Source organism: Carassius gibelio, chromosome B13 (genome assembly GCF_023724105.1).
Source record: "Carassius gibelio isolate Cgi1373 ecotype wild population from Czech Republic chromosome B13, carGib1.2-hapl.c, whole genome shotgun sequence".
NCBI classification, from domain to species: Eukaryota; Metazoa; Chordata; class Actinopteri; order Cypriniformes; family Cyprinidae; genus Carassius; species Carassius gibelio.
This window is the reverse complement of record NC_068408.1, coordinates 21,253,499-21,274,005: the sequence shown is the minus strand read 5'-3', so window position 1 is coordinate 21,274,005 and position 20,507 is coordinate 21,253,499. Positions and strand designations below refer to the sequence as shown.

General features: G+C 36.4%; 2 protein-coding genes across 2 annotated transcripts; both read left to right on the top strand.

Annotated features, from left to right (window-relative positions):
- The first annotated feature begins 14 nt into the window (after positions 1-14).
- On the top strand, positions 15-12,117 carry LOC127970485 (protein AHNAK2). Its single transcript, XM_052573079.1, has 4 exons — positions 15-29; positions 125-275; positions 395-561; positions 654-12,117. The coding sequence occupies exons 1-4, from the start codon at positions 15-17 to the stop codon at positions 11,427-11,429; spliced, it is 11,109 nt and encodes a 3,702-aa protein (XP_052429039.1). The 3' UTR covers positions 11,430-12,117.
- Positions 12,118-13,578: 1,461 nt separating this feature from the next.
- Positions 13,579-20,204, top strand: si:ch73-49p17.1 (protein LBH). Its single transcript, XM_052573470.1, has 4 exons — positions 13,579-13,746; positions 17,358-17,418; positions 17,839-18,010; positions 18,199-20,204. Exons 2-4 carry the CDS (start codon positions 17,359-17,361, stop codon positions 18,249-18,251), a joined length of 285 nt encoding a protein of 94 aa, XP_052429430.1. The 5' UTR covers positions 13,579-13,746; position 17,358; the 3' UTR covers positions 18,252-20,204.
- The last annotated feature ends 303 nt before the right edge of the window (positions 20,205-20,507 follow it).

Here is a 20,507-nt window from a genome sequence, read left to right as displayed (position 1 = left end):
GTTCCTCTGCAAAGATGTATCCAACAGAGGTCAGGCACACCTAAAGTTCTATATAGTGTAATACAGGAACGTAAATATTGAGAAAACATGAATCAGTTTCTAAATTACTTGCATTCTGTTTCAGGATATGCAAAGTGATCAGTCAGAAATCATAGTGAAAACAGTGAAAGAAGTTTGTGCTGAGGGTTTGATTGTAAGTGGAGGACGGGACGGCATCTTCATCAAGGAAGTAAAACCAGAGTCACCTGCCTCAAAGCATTTAACTGTGAAAGAAGGTGAGAATTTTATTATAGCACATTCCAGAATATTTCTGAAACAAGAATACAGCTAAATTTCTTTTTCCTCCATTTTTTCACTTGCAACCTCATTTATGTTCTTCCATCTGGACTTTCAGGAGATCAAATACTTAGTGCTACAGTATATTTTGATAATGTGTCATATGAAGAAGCCCTCCAGATTCTTGAGCATACTCAACCATATAAAGTGGCATTCTGTCTAAAACGGAAACCACCTCCAAGAACCAAAGAAGATGCTGAGACAATGAGGCCAGATACAACCATTGTAATTAAAATACTGTTCATTATATTCTTAAATACAGCCAAGCTTTTTCAGAGGTTTCATTGACATTATATCTGCTTCATCAATGTTTGTAGGGTGAGGAGGCTGAGCAAGAAGAAGAAGGAAGAGGACCAGAGATGAGAGGTCGAAAAAAGACAAAAAAGCAACATGATCGCATCTCTTGGCCCAAATTTCCTACCTTCAGCAAAGGTCGGAATTTTAAAAGATCTCACAGCACATCAGAAGCAGAGGAACAGAGAAAATTAGAGATAAGTCCACCAACAAGTGACACAGAGTCTCCACTTAAGTCTCCACTAAAATCCCCAGATGGAAAAGACAAGAAAAAGACGCACAAAATGAAACTTAAGAAGCAGATGGTAGGCCGCAGGAGCAAATCTGTTGAAGAAACCCAAGAAAACGAAGAGGCGCTTGCAGCAGATGATATGGAGGGCTTGGATAATCAAATTATTATGAAAATAGTGGAAGAGAAAGTGCCAGTGACTAATGCGATAGAGAGTCCTAAAATACTGAATGAAGCTGACTCAGCTAAAACAATAAATGAAAATACATTCACGACTTTACCAGCAACTGAATCACTGCATAAGTTTGAGCTCATCAGTGTGGATACCACATTAAAGACTACTGATATTACAGTCTCTCTGGGAGATGATGGAAAAGAAAGGGTTAGCATTCCAGGAAAGGATACATATGAAATAAAAACAGAGAGCCAATTAAAATCCTCCACAAGTGGAATGAAAACTTTGGATCCATCAACATTCGACAATATTTTGGACAGTCCAAATGTAATACCAAAAACTGAACCAGCAGGACATCAAGTTGATTCTGATAGCAAACCAAGCGATAAAGAGATTTCACAAACAACTCAAGAGTCAGGAAAAGCAGTTGTGACCATACCTAAAGTTGATGTTTCTCTTGACATGCCAGAGGTAGGACTGATAAGCAAATCACCAAGAATTGGTAGCGAAAAGGAAAAGAAAGAAAGAAACATTCTAGAAACAGAAAGTTATGGAATTCGAACTAGAGGACCACTGGCAGACATAGCCACATCAAAGAGCCATTTTTCAAATGCAGTAAACAGAATAGACTTTACATCAGACACTTTCACCTTTGATATTCAAAAAAGTGAGGGTGTGTCCTCAAGAGACACAAAGAAACCAATCACACCAACACCTGTTATATCCCAGCCAAAATCACATGCTCTGGATGTGGAAAGAAGCAGGAGTACTGGAGGTAGCACTGACATTGAATCAACTTTTAAACTGCCTAAACTAGATGCCCCTGAATTCGACCATCAAGAATCAATAACTGCAAAACAGAGAAAACCAACCAAAGTACCTCTCCTGAAACGAGAGGAAATTGAGATTCCTGGCATGGAGGACAAAGGATCAAAAGCCAAGGTTAAATCTCCTAGAATTAAAGAACAAAAAGTTGAGAAGATAATAAATATTTCAAAAGCTGAAAAAAAGAAATCTCGGGGGGAAGCAGAAGAGTTTAATGTTGAGGATGTAAAAGAAGCAGTATCAAAATTCCCTGCCTTCAAATTACCTGAGAGAGACATCACTGGAGTCCTTGTACAGAGAGAGATCACATTTATGGAAATGAAGACGGATAAGACTGGGATGACACCTAAAGGATCCCCTTGCAAAATTTCAAGCATGAGCACAGAAATAAACATTAAGTTCCCTGACACAATGGATAAAGAAAGGCAAAGACTTTCTCCTGCTGCTACAAAAGATCAAGCTTTTGTATTACCAAATATTGAACAATTTCATCTTGATGAAATGGTTATAACTGAGAGCAAAACAGACCAATCAAAAATTAAACTTGAGGACCACCAACCCAAACTTGGCAAAAAGTCAGCGAGGGGTGATAAGATAAGTACACCTCCAGATGTAAAATTCAAACTTCCAAAGCGTGAAGACATTGAAATACCAGGAATGGAAGCCATTGAACAATCAGTTCTACCACAAAAAATCATAATAACTAAAGATACAGACACTCAAGATAAGGCTGTGAAAGACTATACTGATACTGATATCAAAGCTGACAAAAATGTGCATGAAAAGAAATCAAGGAAATCAAAGGTATCAATGCCAAGTTTTGGAATAATGACACCTGACATTCGCTTCCCAGGTATTGCGATTGAATTACCAATAAAGGCCACATCATCTAAAAGTGATGGAAAAATAACTCTTGAAGAAGACATCAAAAGATCTTCTGAAGAAGCAACATTTGATGAAACTAAAAAAGCACATGATATAGAGGGTGAGCAAATGCTCCATCATGACGTTTGCACTGCATTTGTTAAGGAAACCTCAGAACAAAATGTTGAAGTGGAACTGAAGGCAGAAATCAAAAGCAAAGACACAGATTCCTCACCACAAAAAAAGAAACTGCCTAAATTTAAAATGCCCAAAATTGGAATGAAATCTATGAAAGGAACAGCTGAAGTCACTACAAAAGATGATGTTACAGTGCAAGAAAGTGACATAACAGAAGTTGTATTAGATTCGGAGAAGAAAACATCTGAGACTGATCCAGAAACAGACAAAAATTGGAGTAAATTAAAAATGCCAAGCATAGGTGTTTCTGTTCCAAAAATAAAAATCCCTAAGGCAGATGGAAAATCAAAGCAGGAGGAAACAGTGCTCTCAAAGCCTCAGGCTGTTGAAGCTGTTGAGGATGATCAAGAGGAAAGTGGATTTAGACTGATAAAGTTTGGTATTTCAATGACAAAAGAGAAGAAAGAAGAAGGTAGTATGTTACCAGATGATTTTGAAAAAACCAGCAAGGTTAGCAGAAAAAGTGAAGTGGAGCTACCTGAACTCCCACAAGCTGAAATAAAAGAAGCAGAGTCTAAAATGAAGAAACGGAAAATATCCTTTCCCAAATTTGGATTCTCTAAATCAGATACTAAAGTAGCTGATGCTGACATAACTCTACCAGCCACACAGGGCTCTTCACATGATACTGGTGGGACAGAAATAGAAGTTGAAAGTAAGACCACAGATATAGAGGCTGAGTTCAAGGATTCAACTGATTCTCCCACAAAATGTAAACTTCCCACAATTAATCTTCCCAAATTTGGAGTCTCATTTCCCAAGCCAACTGATGTTGAGGTCGATATTCAAATGCCTGATGTCAGAACAGAGGAGACTACCATGGATGTTAAATTGCCAGAAGCTAAACTATCTGTAGAATCAGCAGCACTCTCTGACAAGAAAGGCCCGGAAATGACTCTCAGTGTATCCAAACCTGAAGTTGACTTGTCTCTGCCTGAGGCTAAGATAGAAATGAAAGGTTTTCAGAAAAAAGAAATAAAATCATCTGAAGAAATTCAATTTTCCAAACCAGATATTGATGCAAGTCTGACTGACCATGACGCTGGAGAGATTACAGCCAGTGCGTTTTCAAAACAAGACATCAAAGCTGCAGCTGTTGATGTCAGTCTTCCACAGGTTGATTTATCAATTCTGGAAGGTTCTGTGGAAACAAGAGAGCCTGGTGTGAATTTAACAATTTCAAAGGATGAGGCTGACCAGGAAGATCAAACAAGTAGTGGTAAACAAGTAAAGTTTAAACTTCCCTCTCTCAGCCTACCAAAGTTTGGTGGAAAATCATCTAAGGTAGTAAAAGACATGCCAGTTGTAGATATAGATATTGAAGAACCTGATCTAAGCCTTCCAGAAAAACAAATAAGCCTGAAACTCAAAGATGATGCACCATCAGGTGATGTCAAGGATTTATTTGAAACTAAAGAAGGTCAGTTTGTTAGTGTAGATGTTAAGGTTAAAGAACCAAAGGTCAAAGAACAAGAGGTTACCGTTACACTGCCTAAATTTGACATTAACCTTCCAAAGGTTGAAGCCCACAAGTCGGCTGATAGTATGAACAAAGAAGAATCAATTATAGACCCCAAAGAATCAAATGCAGAGTCTGTCCAGGTTGAGAAAGATCCAAGATCTCCAACCAAATTTAAACTTCCTACAATTAAATTCCCCAAATTTGGGGTCTCATTTCCAAAATCAGTAGATGCAATCTCTGACAGTCAAATGCCTGAAGTCACCAAAGATGAACCTACAATGGAAATTAATGTCCCAGAAACTGAATTATCTGCAGAACTGCCAACATTACCTGAAATGAAAACCCCACATATTGTTCTCAGTGTTTACAAACCTGAAGTTGATGTATCTACCCAAGAGGTAGACAAGGCCATTGATGCACACACTGAAAAATTATTGTCTCCAGTTCATGCATTTTCTAAACCAGAGGTTAAGATAAGCCTTGTAGGCCATGGTCTTGATCAAGAGACAGCTATAGAAGATTTGAAAGTGCAAGCCAAGACACCTGAGGTGGAAGTCAAACTTCCTTCAGGTTCACTAGATGAAGTCATCCTGGAGACTAAAGAAATTGAGAGTGAATTCAAACTTAAGAAACGTAAAATGTATTTTCCAAAATTTGGCTTTTCCAAATCTGACACTAAGATCCCTGATGCTGACACCAGTCTTCAAAAAGAAGGAATATCTGTGCTTGACACTGAGATCAAAGAGACTGAAGTGACACTTCCTGCTCCAGAGGTTGAAGTCCAGTTAAAAAACAAAAGTACTTCTGGTTCTCCATCTAAATTCAAGCTTCCAGCTATTTCTCTCCCTAAATTTGATACTTCCATTTCAAAGACTGGGGAAGAATCTACTACAAAAGCTGAGGATGATGCACAGTCTGAAATAAAGGCAGCATCAGTAGTTGTATCACAAGATAAAGATTCAGGAATGCAAGATAAAGAACCATCTAAATCAGCTTTCGAAACCTTACCAGTGGATGCTGAAATAAAACCCAAAGACACTGATCCTGGTAGTCAAGGGGGTAGATTTATGATGCCTAAATTTGAATTTTCATTTCCAAAGCTAAAGGGACCAGAATTTAAAAAGGGTGCATCAAAAACAGATGTGGAAAAACCAAAGGTTTCACTAAAATATGACAAGGAGAGCGCTGAGGGAACAGCAAACAAACCAGGGGCATCTGTGGAAATGGAGGTAATGACGAAAATGCCAAGCTCAGAATATGAATTTTCTGAACAAGACATTAAAGCACCAGAGATTAAGGTTGAGAGGGGAGATTTATCTATGGAAGTTGGTGAAATGGATTTGAATCTTAAGTCTGACTTGAAAATTCAAACAGAGATGTTAAAAGATGATTCAACCACAAGAGGGTCACAGTTCAAGTTCAAACTTCCTACTTTCAAACTACCCAAATTTGGAAGTTCATCTGCCAAAGTAAAAGCTGAAATAATGGATTTAAGGGGTGAGGGAATTACTTTGGAGACTGAAGATGAATCCACATCAGTAGAACCATCAGACATAAAAAATGACTATAGTGTCCCTGGTCAAGAGTTGAAGAAACCCTCAATCAGTGTTGATCAGCCAAAGGTAGATAGTGGAGATCATTACACCCTGTCACTTACAGAGGCCAAAACATCAAAGGCAGAAGGCTATATTTCCTTACCAGAGGTAAAACTTGGGGAACCAGCAGCTAAAACAGAAGTATCACAAGCCGAACTAGAAAGCAAATTTGATCAAGAGGTTGATTTAAAAGACCCAAGTCTGAAAATAAGTAGACCAGGCTTTTCACTTCCAAAATTTGGATTATCTAAACCAGATATTAAGGCCCCAGAGATTGATGTCAGACTTGCACAAGTTGATACCTGTAAATCAGAAGGTGATGTGAATATAAAAGAACAAATCATGAATATCTCTGCATCAAATGTTGAGGATGATCAAAAAGAAACAACAACACTTGGTGCCACAACAAAATTTCAACTCCCCTCAATCAATATCCCAATGATTGGAGGACAAGCTTCAATGGAAGAGAAATCTATGCCAGTTTTAGATATAGCTACTAAAGGAACTGAAGTGAGTGGTCCAGATACACAAATTAAAATATCAGGTGAAGCCCCATCAGTAGATATAAAGGGACCTCATCTAGCCACAGAGGGTCAAACTGTAAGTGTGGACTTGAATGTTGAGGATACTGAACTTGGAGTACAGGGGGGAAAGTTTAAGATGCCAAAGTTCGGTATTGGCCTTCCTAGAGTAAAAGGGATTGATTTAAGTACATCAAATTTAGATTATACAACTGAAGTACAACAAATTGATGTAATAAAACCTGAGATAACAACTGATGGGATGGTTCACCTAACAGAACAAGATTCTAAAGGTCTAGATATGCAGATGAAGACTACAACTGAATTTGAAGTTTCAAAACCAAATTTAAAAGCCCCTGAAGTTGATGTAAGTTTTCAAGAAACTGATATCTCCATACCCGAAGGCACTATGGACCTAGAAGAAGCAAATGTGGATATTAAAGTGTCAAAGATGGAGTCTGACCAAAAAGGTTCAACAATTTTTGGATCCCCAACAAAGTTTAAACTCCCGTCTTTAAGCTTCCCGAAATTTGGTGTTAAGTCATCAAAAGTAGCATTAGATATTAATGTGACAAATCCAGAATTAGAAGGAACAACCATAAAAACTGACATTTCTAAACCTGATATGAAATTAGAAATACAGCCTCCCAAAGCTGAAACTGAAGTTGAAGGGAGTGCAGACATGCCTGAAGTTGACTCCAAAGGACTCCAAGTAAAAGTGAAAAGACGAAGCTTTTCATTTCCCAAGTTTGGGTTTTCTAAACCAGACACTTCAACTCCAGAGGTTAATGTCAGTGCACCAAAGGCTGAATTGTCCATACAAGAGGTCAATGTACCTGTAAATGTACAAACAGCAGAAGTTACACTTTCTGGAGGAGAGGCTGAACAAAAAGATCTAACAATTGTTAGTTCCCCAACCAAATTTAAACTACCAGAAATGCACTTACCAAAATTTGGAGTCAAAACTTCAAAATGTACAGTAGGTTTACCATCAGCAGATAAGGACATTAAAGGAATTGGAATCACTGCTCATGAACCAGACATCAAGGTGTCAGGTCAAATACCAAAAATTGACTTAGATGTCAAAGAAGTAGAGACAGAAATACATGCCAGAATTACAGAAACTGATGTTCATCTAGCAGAAGGAAAAATAATACTACCCCAACCTAATGTTGACATTCAAGACATATCCATTGAAGGCAAAGCAGATATGGGTGAAGTTGACTTGAAAGGGCTTGATGTGAAATTGAAGAAGCCAAGCTTTACACTTCCAAAATTTGGTTTTTCAAAGCCAGATATTAAAGAGCAAGATGTGGATGTCAGTCAGCCAAAGGTAGATATGTCTATGCAACAGGGCAACATACCTATTAAAGACCTAGATGCAGAAATTACCATAACAGATGAAGTGAAACAAGGAGATACAACAAAATTTAAGCTGCCCTCAATCAACCTACCAGAGTTTGGACTCAAACGTCCAAAAGCTACAGCTGATATTCCAGCAGTTGAAGTAGATATCAAAGAACCTGAAATCAGTCTCCCAGAAAAAGTTGAGTTACAAACCACTGACACAGAAACAAACAGAGACATTAAAGGGGCATTGGTTGATGTCGACATTAAGGTTAAAGAAATTGATGTTGATGGGATGGGAAGTAAGTTCAAGCTGCCAAAATTTGGAATTGGCATGCCAAAAGTAAAGGGGGTAGAGATCGAAGGAAAAGAAATACACTTAGAGACTGACCTTGTATGCAAAGAAAAGGTAAATGTACAACAGCCCAGTGTTGAAATTCAAAATGTGTCCATTGAGGGGAAAACAGATCAAGTTGAAGTTGACTCCAAGGGGCTGAAAGTGAAACTCCCCAAATCAAGATTTTCAAAACCAGATCTTAAAGCTCCTGAAATCGATGTGAGTCTACCCAAAGCTGACATGGGCACATCAGTGGTAAATGTTGATGTTTCAGAGCAATCTACAGACATTAAATTATCAGAAAAAGAACCTGATTTGAAGGAGGAAACTTTTGGCTCTCCAACAAGATTTAAATTTCCAACAATCAATTTCCCAAAATTTGGAACCAAAGCATCAAAGGACAGAGTTGATATACCTACAGCAAACATTGACATCAATGTTCCTGAAGTAAGCCTTCCTGATCAGAAGTTTGACACTTCAGGAGAAGTATTAAGTGTTGAAATGAAAGGACCAACAGTTGAAAGTCCGTCCATTGACATAAACATTAAGGGAGATAATAAAGATCCACAAGAGGGAAAATTTAAGCTTCCAAAATTTGGAATTGCTCTTCCAACAATTAAAGGTTCCGATGGTGACCAAGGATTTAAGAAAGCTCTGACCGAAACAGAAGTGAAAATGTCAGGGGATATACTATCTATAGATAAGAAAGAGCTAAAGTTACCCAAAGGATCAGTGGAAGTGGATGTGGAGACTAAAGGTGCTGAACTTGAAGTAGAAGAAAGTAAAATTAAACTACCACAGTTTGGAATTTCTCTACCAGCATCGAAATGTCCAGAAATTGACATAAGTGTTTCAAAAGCAGAGGTTTCTCAAATTGATGTTAAAGAATCTGTTACAGTAAAAGATGTTGTGGTTGAGGAACCTGCAGATTTAACAGATATAAGTTCTAGGGGACTTAGTATAAAAATGAAGAAAACAAGCTTTGGATTTCCAAAAATTGGATTTTCAAAATCAGATGGCAAGGCCCAAGATATTCAAGCCAGTGAAATGGCAGCAGATACATCCTTGCCAGAGGGCACTAGAGAAATAGGAGAAAGTGAGACAGAGGGCAAAACTGAAATAACAAGTCCACAATTTGGCTCTCCAACAAAATACAAACTCCAAACAATAAAGTTACCCAAATTTGGAGTTTCCACTCCAAAGGTCCCTAGTGATGCAGCAAAGGGTGATTCTAAAACCAAGGAAATTAATGTTAGTTCTGTAGATTATGAGATAGAGACATCAAAGGTTGATGTATCATGTGACATCAAAGGCAAAACTGCAGAGATTGAAACCCCGTCTATTGATATTAATATAAAAGAAAAAGAACTTAATCAAGAAGGACAGGAAATTCAATTTAAACTTCCCAAATTTGGGATTTCGTTACCCAAAGTAAAAGGTCCTGAGGTGACTTTGACTTCAAAAGATGTAAAGACAGAAACACCTGAAATTGGGATCCCTGCACCAGAAATAAAGGTCGCAGCAGAAGATGCAAGTCTCCCAAAAGCAGACATGGCTTTAGAGGGAAGTTCCAGCCTTGGAAAAAAAGAGGTAGAGATAGAGTTGAAAGATGATGCAGTTGTTTCAGGTTCTCCGAGTAAATTCAAATTGCCTACTTTTAAAATGCCAAAATTTGGAACTTCGGCTCAAAAAAAATCTGATGCAAAAGTGAAAGTTTCAGAAGTAGATGTACCAGACACTGACCTAAATACTGAAGACAAGCCTGTACAAGTGTCTAAAGAAACAAATAGAGAGGGTGAAATTAAAGATACCACTGAACAGCCTACAGAGGCTACTACTAAAAAACTGGATGGGGACAAAAGTTCCCCAAGTAAATTCAAGCTTCCTACTATAAAAATGCCAAAGATCAGCATTTCAAGAACAAAATCTCAGGAAGGAGAAGGTGACACTACCACCAAAGTGAGTGCTCCAGATGCTAAAATAGAACCCAAAGATGATAATCAAGGGGCTGGAAAATCACCTAAATTTACAATGCCTACACTTGAGGATGTTCTCAGGGGCTTTGAAGTTGAATTTAATGTTCCAACAATAGAGGAAACGGAAGCACAAAAAGACAAACCATCTGTTAAGCAAGATCAGGAGGATGGGGCAAAAGCTGAGGAAGCAGCAAAACATAAGGACAAAGGAACTCCGGAGAAATCAAAGTATAAATTTAAATTTCCAAAATTAGGATTCAGCCAGTCTTCAGATGAAAGTGATAAGCTGGTTGACGCTAAGATTGAAGAAAGTGAAATTCATCTGGAGGCTTCAGCAGAGCAGAAAGCAACTGTTAGCAAAGAACAAGCAAAAACTGAGAAAGGGAGCTGGTTCAAGTTCTCATTTTCTTCTCCAACCAAAACGTCAAAAACAGTTGAGAAAGAAATAATCCAACCGCCTGAAGAGGTTGAGAAGCTTGAGGATGTTGTGAAAGAATCAAGCAAAGAACACGAGGAACCTGAGAAGAACTCGCTCAGTGAGGCTGTGGAGGACAACCTCAGCCCGACACTGTCACTGAAGTCATCTGAAGCTTTTGCAGATATCAGTTCTGCAGTAACCACTGAGCAGATTGGTCTGTCACAGTCCTCACCTACAAAAGTTAAAGTGAAATATGCTGAACCCACTGCCACCATTGGGCTCAATGATTTACAAAGCGATGTTGTTACTTCCACAGCCAGATGTGAACTGATATCAATGGAGCCTCACCAGCCAGAGAAAGTCAACATCCCTTTCTCATCTGATATGTCCTCAGCCTCATTGGACACTCTGAAACAGATGTCAGGGGAAATTCACGTCATCACATCGAACATACAAGCTATACCAGAAACACAGCAAGCCTCAATCTTTACTAATTTAGACGTGCATGAAATTTACACCTCGCCTTTACAAGTAACACTAGGCTCAGACTCAGTGTTGACAGTGGAGGAAACCAGAGTGCAAAGTGGGACGCGCACATTGGTGGAAAGGCATGTGGTGAAAGAAACTTTACATGATGACAAAGAGAAAATACTTGTGACACAGAGAACACGTGTATTTGAAGGAGATTCTGCAGAACCCATTTCTGATGAGACGGCTTCCTCAATTCGTAGACTAAAAGATACGGTACAAATTGAGAAAATGAGGTTTTTTGACAGTGAAGAAGTCATGGTAGTGAGCTCTGAAACATCTCTAAGACATATGGATTCCTCTACTGATGAGAATGGGAAATGAACATGAGATCTTGATGGTTAGATTTTATGCTTTTGAATGTATGTTTCAGTGCTCTCTTAAATAATCATATAAGCCAGCTGCATTGTAATGCTGTTAAGCAAAAGAGCGCTGATACTTATCACAAAGTATTGTTTAGCTAACAGAGATTTTAAGCTTAAAAGACTTTTAAAATATCTATACCCACTGGAAAAAAAATATGTATGTAAACGGAATAATAGCTGTGTGGGTTGTCAGTGTGCTTTATTGTAAAAATGATATCTTGGGAATATTGTTTATAGTACAAACTTGGTAATCAAGCGAACACCATTAAACAGATATATTCACAAATAAAATTAATTATAAAATTGATGTGGCTATTAAAGACTGTTGACTGTATCACATATTGAGGCACATGTTTCTTTAAGGTTATTTATTTTGTGGAAAATATATAATCGCCTATAAAATCTGTTCCTGCAGCCTTGAGAAAAAAATAGAAAATATTATGTAAATATGTTTTAATCACCCAAAAGCATTTGCACCTATGGTATGATGGAATCAATGGATTGCAAGACACACAATGCATATTTTAAAATACAAATAATTTTCCTCTTCTTCTTTTCTTTTAACATATATAGTCAAAGTAATCAAATTAATGTTAAGAGAAACACTTTATCTGGTTGCTGCACAATAAATAAAAAGTGGAATAATGCTCCATGTCTCTGATTTATTGTGTGAATGTGAACAGAAATAATAAAGCATTTTGAGCAGTCTGAGAGACAGACCCCATGGTCTTTACAAATTCTTATAGGAAATGCGATTTCCTTGCATTAGTAATTAGGCTACTGTAATAGGCTACTATACATAATAATACTTAAAACAGATCACTAGAGAGCCAAGAAATAGTTACACGTTACAAGAGGGTACACTTTTTTTGCTGAATGTGGCATGGCTCTGTAACTTTATTTCTGTTAATGGTAAGCCTGTGCCTGTTAGGGAACCCATTGCATGCACTTGCCTAGAAATACATAATTTTCACCACAAGCTCATTTATTGAGTCTGTGAATATTTCTATAGTAGTTGTTTTTATAAGTACTGGGGAAGGGGGACTATGCACAGTTAGACTCCTAGTACTTTAGGGTAAAAAAAAAAGGAAACACTGTGTCCATTGCCACTGAGTGATATACAGTGTGTTCTCCTGGAGAGGCAATGCCCTTTAATCTGTGTGCATTCTTGTGGTTGCTCAGATATTGGATTTACACAATGATGTATTCTGTGCTACAGTAGTTATGTAATAGTCAGATTCTTACTAATAATTAAAAGTTCTGTTTATTACACTCATTTGTAAGGGGTACACATTTTGAGTCAGGGGACAAAAGCACAAAATCACATTTATTCCATCTTATGGAACAAACAATATTATTATACTTGTTTTTTTCTCTTCTTTTTCGGCATTTATGATGGAAACGACCAAATATGACTGATAATACACGGTTAAAAACAAGTTAAATAATTGTGGGCGTATTTTCATAATACACAGATTTTCATAAAAAAATACTAAATAGAGCATAAAAAACTATAATATTTTGTAATATTGTGTATTTTCAGCAATTTCTATTTAAAGTAATTTCAAACAAATCTTAACAAAGGCACAATTTACTTCTTGGAATATTAGCAAAAACTCGTTAAAGATCAAAGAAAACGTAATATATTTAAACAAACAAACACCATGGTGGGGGGAGGGGGGGTAGTAATGGTCAATAATTACTTCCAGCAGCAGGGGGCATTAGCGATCTATAACCAACAACGTGAGATTTCTAGTGTTCACCTTTCTTTAACCATCCTTGCTCTAATATGCATTAAAGCACGCTATAGCTTTACTATAACATCATCAACCAGTAACATGAAGTATAGGCTAAGCATCTTTCTGAGGAAGTTTTAAGCCTTTTCTGTGTACTCTGTCGCTTCTAATAATCAGCTTCAGTGGTACATGTCTCTGAACTCACCCAAACACTTGCGTAATAATCATCATCTGGAATATGAGATGCCAAAATTACATGAACAAGCAAGCTGTGATGACGACGTGGATGCGTGCTTCTCATAACCAATCGTTGGGCGATTGATGTTGCATGTGTGCAGCTCTCAACATGTAAATGAATGACGTTGGCAGGATGAGCACAAGCACTATGACAGCATTCAACAGTAAGTTTCCGCTGCAGGTCAGATGCGCGCTCGATCTGGACGGACTGATGAAAACGGAAGCTGTACGAGTTTAACTGGAGGATATACTCAATATAATAACATTTCTCGGGCTTCAAGAACAGAAGCGGACAGAATAAAGGTATGTCATATATAAAATTTGTGGTCCGTTATAGTTTTAGTATGAAGGGTGAAAACAAAATAGCTTAGAGTATTATTAAAATCATATTATATAATGTCAATTGTTTAAACACTTAAGATTCGACAACAAATTTACAGAAGAACTGAATCATTAATTAGTGTCTACATCCTTTTAATGGCTTATATGGCTGTTGTATTGATTAATATATCTGCGACTATTCAATGTGGCAGCTTTTTTTTTTTTTTTAAGATTTTGTATATGCATTTGCCTTGATGGAGTTACATATTAGTCACACTTAAAATAGGCTATATGAAACCTTAAAATAATTGTATTATATGGGAGCTTTGTGTGTCCCAAAATGAATTACTCTACTGTAACAGAGAAAACATGAGTTAACTTTTAAATATGTGTTGTAATAGACATGTTCACCTGTTGTTTTTCTTCAAGTAAATTCCTTTTGGTCTGTCCCAGCCCTTAACTTCTCACTTCTCTTTATTGTATTATCAAATGAATATTAAAAGAAAAGCTAATGTTTTCTAATTATATATTTGTTAGATTTGATTCAAATTTTCCCCCAGTTTATGCATCAACACTGTTGCATTCTAACTAAACTCTAATAATTATCACAATGATGTCCAATTTCATCAAAATAAATTAATAGCTCTGACATAATGACAGTCATCCAAGGATTTGAACTCTTTAAGGATGAGGATTGTCAGTAGGGGGCGATTTTAAATATTCAGTCCTGTTACTATGGTTTTGTATTGTAAACAACTTATTCATAAAAGTGCCATGACACTTAATGTATAATTATGGCTAAATTGGTTAAAAAAAAAGTCAAGTCTATTTGCTTGTTTATAAATATATATGGAAATATAAAAAATATGTAAACATAATAGCTCAAAAAATAAAAGGCACTGTATTTTGAATAAAGTCATGGACTGACCATAAAATATAAATATGGCATCATATTTCCCACAACAATCTCCACACCTCTTGGTTGTTGTATGTTAGGTCTAGTCTAATTTACCTTGATGCATGAGGTCTAGAGTGTATGTGTGTGTACACACGTGTGTTCATTATGCTACGTTGTGGGGACCAAATGTCCCCACAAGTATAGTAAAACCTGATTTTTTTGACACAATGGATTTTTGTATTTTTTTAAATTAAATTGTGTTTATATGAAAGTTTAACAATGCAAACAGGTTTTCTGTAAGGGGTAGGTTTAGAGTTAGGGGATAGAAAATATAGTTTGGTCAGTAATAGAAGCCTATGGAAAGTCCCCACAGTTCACAGAAACAAATGTGTGTGTGCGCTTGTATCAATGCCCATAAGCAAGGGCGGAATTTACAAGAATTACTTTGAAATAATTGTAATACAGTGCCAAAGGCCTCTGGTTGCCAGATGATTTTTTGCAAAGCACAGACGTCACCATACATGCCAAATCATGTCTAGGCCTTTTGTGAGTTCACTTAGAGTGACTGTTTTATTTTTATTATTCATGAAAGATTACAGTCATGAAGGAAAAGAGAGGCTTTCAGGATTTAAAACATTTACAACTGGTGAAGTGATCAAGGAACATTGTAATATGCTTTATGGCATGTTTGTCTGTTTTAAAGGCAGTGAGTTGAGCTGCCTTAATATGCACCCTAACAAAGCCATAATTAAAGGACAGCATTAAGAGTATCTATCAGTGTTGTTCTAATGACACCATAATATAGACATAAAACACACTGCATTCAACAGCCTCACCATTCTTTGCAAAATACCACTCAAACAATTAGACTCAGCATGCTCCTAATAGCGCTTCCCTGGTAACATCTTTCCACTCCACAGAAATCTGTTAAATATTCTCTTTCACACTTTCTCTTTACTTCCATTCTCATCTAAAAACTTTAAAATGCTGTTATATAGCCAGAAACAAACTTTAGCAAGAACATCTTCACAGTTCACTCAGAGCTTGCCCATCAGTGCAAAAGGTTCCTCTTTTTCTCTACAGTTAATGACTTCTCTAATTTATATCTGCTTTTCATAGTGTTGTTTTAACATTGTTTAATTTGTAATACTATTGTAGTACTTTGATTCATATTTATGTAGTCATCTTAATTTTAGTTTGTTTTAAAAAAATGTGCTTTTGTAATTTTTTACTATTTTGTTGTGTGAGCAAACATTTCTATATACTGTAGCTTTAGTTACTATTTCAGTTTTACTCATTTTATTACTTCACCTTAAACTTATTTTATTTCAGTTAGTCACAACATTTTTTAGCTCTGAGTTTAAGCTCTGAACCATTAAGTTTTTCATCTAATATTAAGGTTTTGTTTATTTCAAATTTATTTCAAGTAATAAAAACTATTTTCAGTTAATGATAACCACACTGGGCACTCCAATTTGATCAATTTGGGTCTCATTGTCAAAATAACACGAATAGTTTTAATAGGCCTTTGTACTATCTAGTCTTTAACTGTTGAATAATTGAACGGGATTTGTGAGTGTGCGTGAGCGTGGGTGTGCTAGTGTGTCGGCTTATGTGTTCACAGTTTTATTATCCTTCAGCATTCGACTATGACTTCTGTGTGTTCAACAGACTGCAAACAGGGTCGAGTCCTTCAGACCACCATCAGCTGAATGAGTATGATGGAGGCCTGTTTCATTATTTTACCAAGCTTCACATTTGCATTCCCACCTGCACACACCAGTGTTGTCACTGTCACACCGCAGCCTGGAGCAAAGTTTAGGTGGCGTGTTTGGTTGTGTGCATGCTGTTAAAACCATGACAGTCTGAACAAGAGTCAGGAAGGGATTTTTTTCAGGGATCACAGACTTAAACAAACATGCAAATGCTGCAACTGACTTGTTGGAGCACGAATTTAGATCAGTGTGTCTTTTTTGTTAATGGAATAGTTTAGGCACAATTAAAATAATCTCATTATTTACTCACCTGGTTCCACCGTGTGTTCTTCTCTTTCTATGAAACACAAAATTAATGATCACGATGAGCAAAACATGGAAAGATCTCCTTTTGTGTTTCATGGAAGAAAAATAGACTGGAATGAAATGTTATTTTGTTAGTATTGAGGTGACCTGTTCCTTCAGTGTTGCTGATGTTTATTGCTGTGCACGTGTTATAAACCATTGAGGGTTTAGCGGGGTCCGTAAGATTTTAGTTTATTCTGCAAGGTCATATTAAATTGATCAAAAGGATCATATTTCTGAAGGATCTTATGACACTGAATGCTAAAAATCTGACTTTGCATCATAGTAATAAATTACATTTTAACATATATTCAAATAGAAGTAAGCTGCTTTTAAATTATAATAATATTTTCCAATATTAATATCTTTATATATATTTATTATTATTAAATAAATGCAGTGTTAGTGAGCAAAAGAGGCTTTAAACACATTATTTTAATGATGCCAACTTTTAAACTGTAGTTTAGGCTCTATATAATTTCTGTCTATATACATTTTGGTCGCCAAAAATACTTCAGTCTTCTTATTTGAATCATCTGTAGGTCTTTATTTGTATATTTCAGTGAAAACTAAGTATATAAATAATGAAGTGAAAATTGCATTTTAGGTTGATTTGTGTTTTGTTTCCCCATTAGAATGACAGATATAATGAACAACCCAGAACACAGTCTAGAAGACCAAGGCGTTTCCTTTCAGGTTGGTATCTAATCTTTTCACTGGTCATTTCACCTTCAGCTTCAAATATATATATATACATACAGTGTGTGTGTGTGTGTAATGTCTATTTTATTTTCTGCTATATTCCAAGTCTTCTGAAGTCATACAATAGCTTGGTGTGACAAATACAATAATAGTTGTTGGTGTTATTTCGTCACTTTGTTGCTTGACAGCCCTGGTTCACTTTCAGTTTAATTTAATGAAAACACCCTAGTTATTCTTCATTCCATTTTGTGTTGCATGGAAAAAAAGAGAAAGTCATGCAGGCTTAGACCCAAATGTAGGTGAATGTGATAATATAGTTAAAGTATTGGGCTGTACTGTTCCTTTAAGTCAATAAACTTACTGTAAATGGAACATTCAACATGACAATCAAAATCTACCCTCATTTATTTTCAGATTTTCCCAGATACACAGGAACGCCACCCCAAGGTGTTCAAGCGAGTGCCCTCCATCGTAGTGGAGCCCACAGAGGGAGAGGTGGAGAGCGGAGAGTTACGTTGGCCCCCAGATGACCTGAGAAGCACAGACCCTTCCAGCCAAACCCAGATATCACACAGCCAGAGTACAGGTGTGTGAGAGAATAATTCATTTTAATAATTTTATAATAATTTTATAATAATTCATTTTAATAACACTGCAATGAGCAATAATCTCAAGAGTACCATCTGAATATATGCTGCCTGAATTCTGCTTATATGTGATTCAGTTTAGAGAAGTTATTTTTATAAATGACTTGCATGCATTCCCCTCCCTCAGATGAAGTCAAGTGCAGCAGCCTGGAAACATCAGGGGCAGCTGAGCGTGACTGAAATTCAACAAATACGTTGTCACAAGTCTGCCATTATCACAAGTCTTGGTTCTCACAAAATTTTCACACTTAGAAAGACACAAATACTGACGAGCAACACAATGCGATATCTGAACACCCTTTATAACACATTCATGGCTTTAAAAAGACTTTTGAAAGTCTTCTGTACTTTTTAAGATCAGACTCATGACACATTTTATCTTTGGAAAGGGGCTTTAGCAATCTTACATTGCCTTCAGACTTGAAGGCCTAGTTTTTCTTTCATGATGCAGAAAGTATCCTCTATGTCTGAGAATATACTGAAAATGAGTAGAATTTCAATGGCACAACAAAAATGGATCCTATGAGCGCAATTCATCTGAGAATATGAATGTACAGAATATAATTCAATATAAATGTATTAAAAAAAACACACAGTTCCTGGATCTCAAGTAAGTAAGGTACAGTCAGCTAACCAGTATTGCTCTAATATTTAGCTTTATTGACAGCTGATTAGGTTACTTCACTTAATACTCAGATACTTATCAAATAAATGGATGTAAAATATAAAATTAATGTAATGTGTGAGATGTAAATATCACAAAGTGATACAGATTTAAACAAGCACAGCAATGTGGGAAACTGATTGCCAGGTCCACATAAATATTTGAGCTCAGAAAGTTAAATCGCAGCTTTCTGTGTCAAATATTTATGTATATTTACTGTTTATGTTTATTGGCCGTGTAATGAGAACCGTGTAATGAGCACAACATACTCAGTGGTTTTGGATGCTTTGATGATCCATTTCAAATCTAGAGAGAGTTGTATTGATTTGTTATCATGCCCTCCACTTTGATATAGCCCAGAAGCCTGTGAATGCATATTCTAAAAAGATTGCAGTGACCACTGTGAATCTCTCATTCATGTGAAAATTATTCATTACACGCTCTGCGGCTGAAAACTCTCTCTTCTCACCATCTGGCTGAGGCTTGTGAGGAATGACTGCTACTGAACTTCAAACATGTCTGCCTGTCAATCAGCCTGGGGACAAGGACTTCCTAATATCTCCAAGCCCTGTCTGACTTTCTGCAGACTTTAAATTATTAGAGGCGTTTGTGCACATACACAATATTTTCAAAGCACAACTGCTGGAGCTAGAGTCCCGCACTGGACTACAGATGGAGACTGCCTATTATAAAGTGTAACTTCTGGCTATAATTAGTTGTGTCTACTAAAACAAGGATTGCGTGCTATTACTATTTTCTTTCTTAGGGCTAGGAATTTAAACAGACACTTATCCTTGAGTATTATAGAACTTATTCTAAACCGTTTGTACATCAGGCATGATTGATACACCATATCATGCTGGAAAATACTGGGAAGGCAAACTCTGATATTGTGTCTGCGAGTATTGCACATATAGGCAAACGACACTTACCTTTTCATGTACATTTTTACATGATGATATCTACTTTAACAGTAATAGTTTAGACGTTGTAGTAATATTAACGTGATTCTTGAACCACTTCACAATATACATTACCCTACTGATATTTTCACAATTTCTAAATTCTTATAGTGAAAATGCCTTGGTGTTGTTTATAGTCTATATTTTGAAGTATCTTATGAGTTTGCCATAAAACACTTCCCAACACTATCATATGAGGTGTCTCCATCAGGATTTCTGATCTTTTTGTATTGGCATGCAGTGACAGTTGTGACTTTAAGTACTTTTTTAAAGAATAACTGGAAATTACATGATTAACCAGCATCTTCTGGAAAACCCCGATCAGAATTTTTTATTTTATTTTATTTTAATTTTAGATTTCTATTAAAGATTTGCACTCAATTGCCTTCATTTCATCGTCAAACTTTATCAAAATTAATTGATATTTTAATATTACGCTTGCTCTTTATATGTACACATTTTTGTTTGTTCATTTGTTTGGTTTAAATAAAGATTGATATTAGATAACTGCTGAGTGTGTGTTCTTCATCCATTAAATCTCCTTTGTTTTATCTATTCATATTTACACCATTTAGCTCAGAGAAATGTTTTCTTAGAAACTATTATTGCAGTGTTTTGTGTAGTTTATAATCCCATTGTTCCCAAAATGGCAAGGAATAATGGGGATTTTGTTTGGGACGAGCATTTTCATGTGATCCTGTCCATCACAACACAAGGACACAAAATAACGCCTTCCACCACTCCAACTTCACCTGAATCGTTATGTTAATTATCTAACATTACATAATTATGTAGTCTGGTGGGAACTCA